Source organism: Trypanosoma equiperdum (assembly GCF_001457755.1).
Source record: "Trypanosoma equiperdum strain OVI genome assembly, contig: ctg_1377, whole genome shotgun sequence".
Lineage (NCBI taxonomy): Eukaryota > Euglenozoa > Kinetoplastea > Trypanosomatida > Trypanosomatidae > Trypanosoma > Trypanosoma equiperdum.
In genome coordinates, this window is record NW_027123368.1 from 2,562 (window position 1) to 3,152 (window position 591).

Here is a 591-nt window from a genome sequence, read left to right on the forward strand (position 1 = left end):
GACGTGTTATGAATAGAATCGGGGAAATATGCTCTCTTTCACAACGTCCTCCTCACTAAACTTATCTTCAGTTTTTGCAGCATTCTGTATAAAATATTCCACAGCATTGTCATACTTATTTCCATCACTAACTATAACATCAGATCCATCCAAATGAATTACAATATCCTCATCACTTGAATTTTGTTTCTCTAAATATTCCATAACCCATATAGGCCTTTTAACATAACTATACAAACCTCTAATCGCAATTATAATAGTTGCAACATTGTTTAGTTTGGCACTCAATATGAGCCTACACCATCCTTGTGTCGCATGAGTTTGAACGACAACCACAAAGACTCTGGCCTTCTTAGAGTAATCCTCTGTCATATTTGTTATGTTACTTCTTCATCTTGAAGGAATAGAGCGCACACACACACCAAATGTGATAGCAACAGTAATAGTAAAGTTCTCAAGATATAAAATTTCATTCCCCTAACATACCTTTAAATTTTGAGACTGTTAAAAGAATAACTTGGAAATGTTAAGAAGTTTTTTTTTTAAATTTTCTTCGTGTCTTCGTGAGAGTTTCCCCCCACTGGCGCGGCC

At 35.4% G+C, this 591-nt stretch overlaps 1 pseudogene across 1 annotated transcript in view; it reads right to left on the minus strand.

Moving 5' to 3' along the window:
* TEOVI_000573000:pseudogene overlaps positions 1-90 on the minus strand; it is a 732-nt pseudogene extending 642 nt beyond the window's left edge. Inside the window, 2 exon segments of the mRNA in view lie at positions 1-28; positions 31-90. The exon segment at positions 1-28 is cut by the window's left edge and continues 83 nt beyond it. Coding sequence covers positions 1-28; positions 31-90 — 88 coding nt within the window.
* Between the last annotated feature and the right edge of the window lie 501 nt (positions 91-591).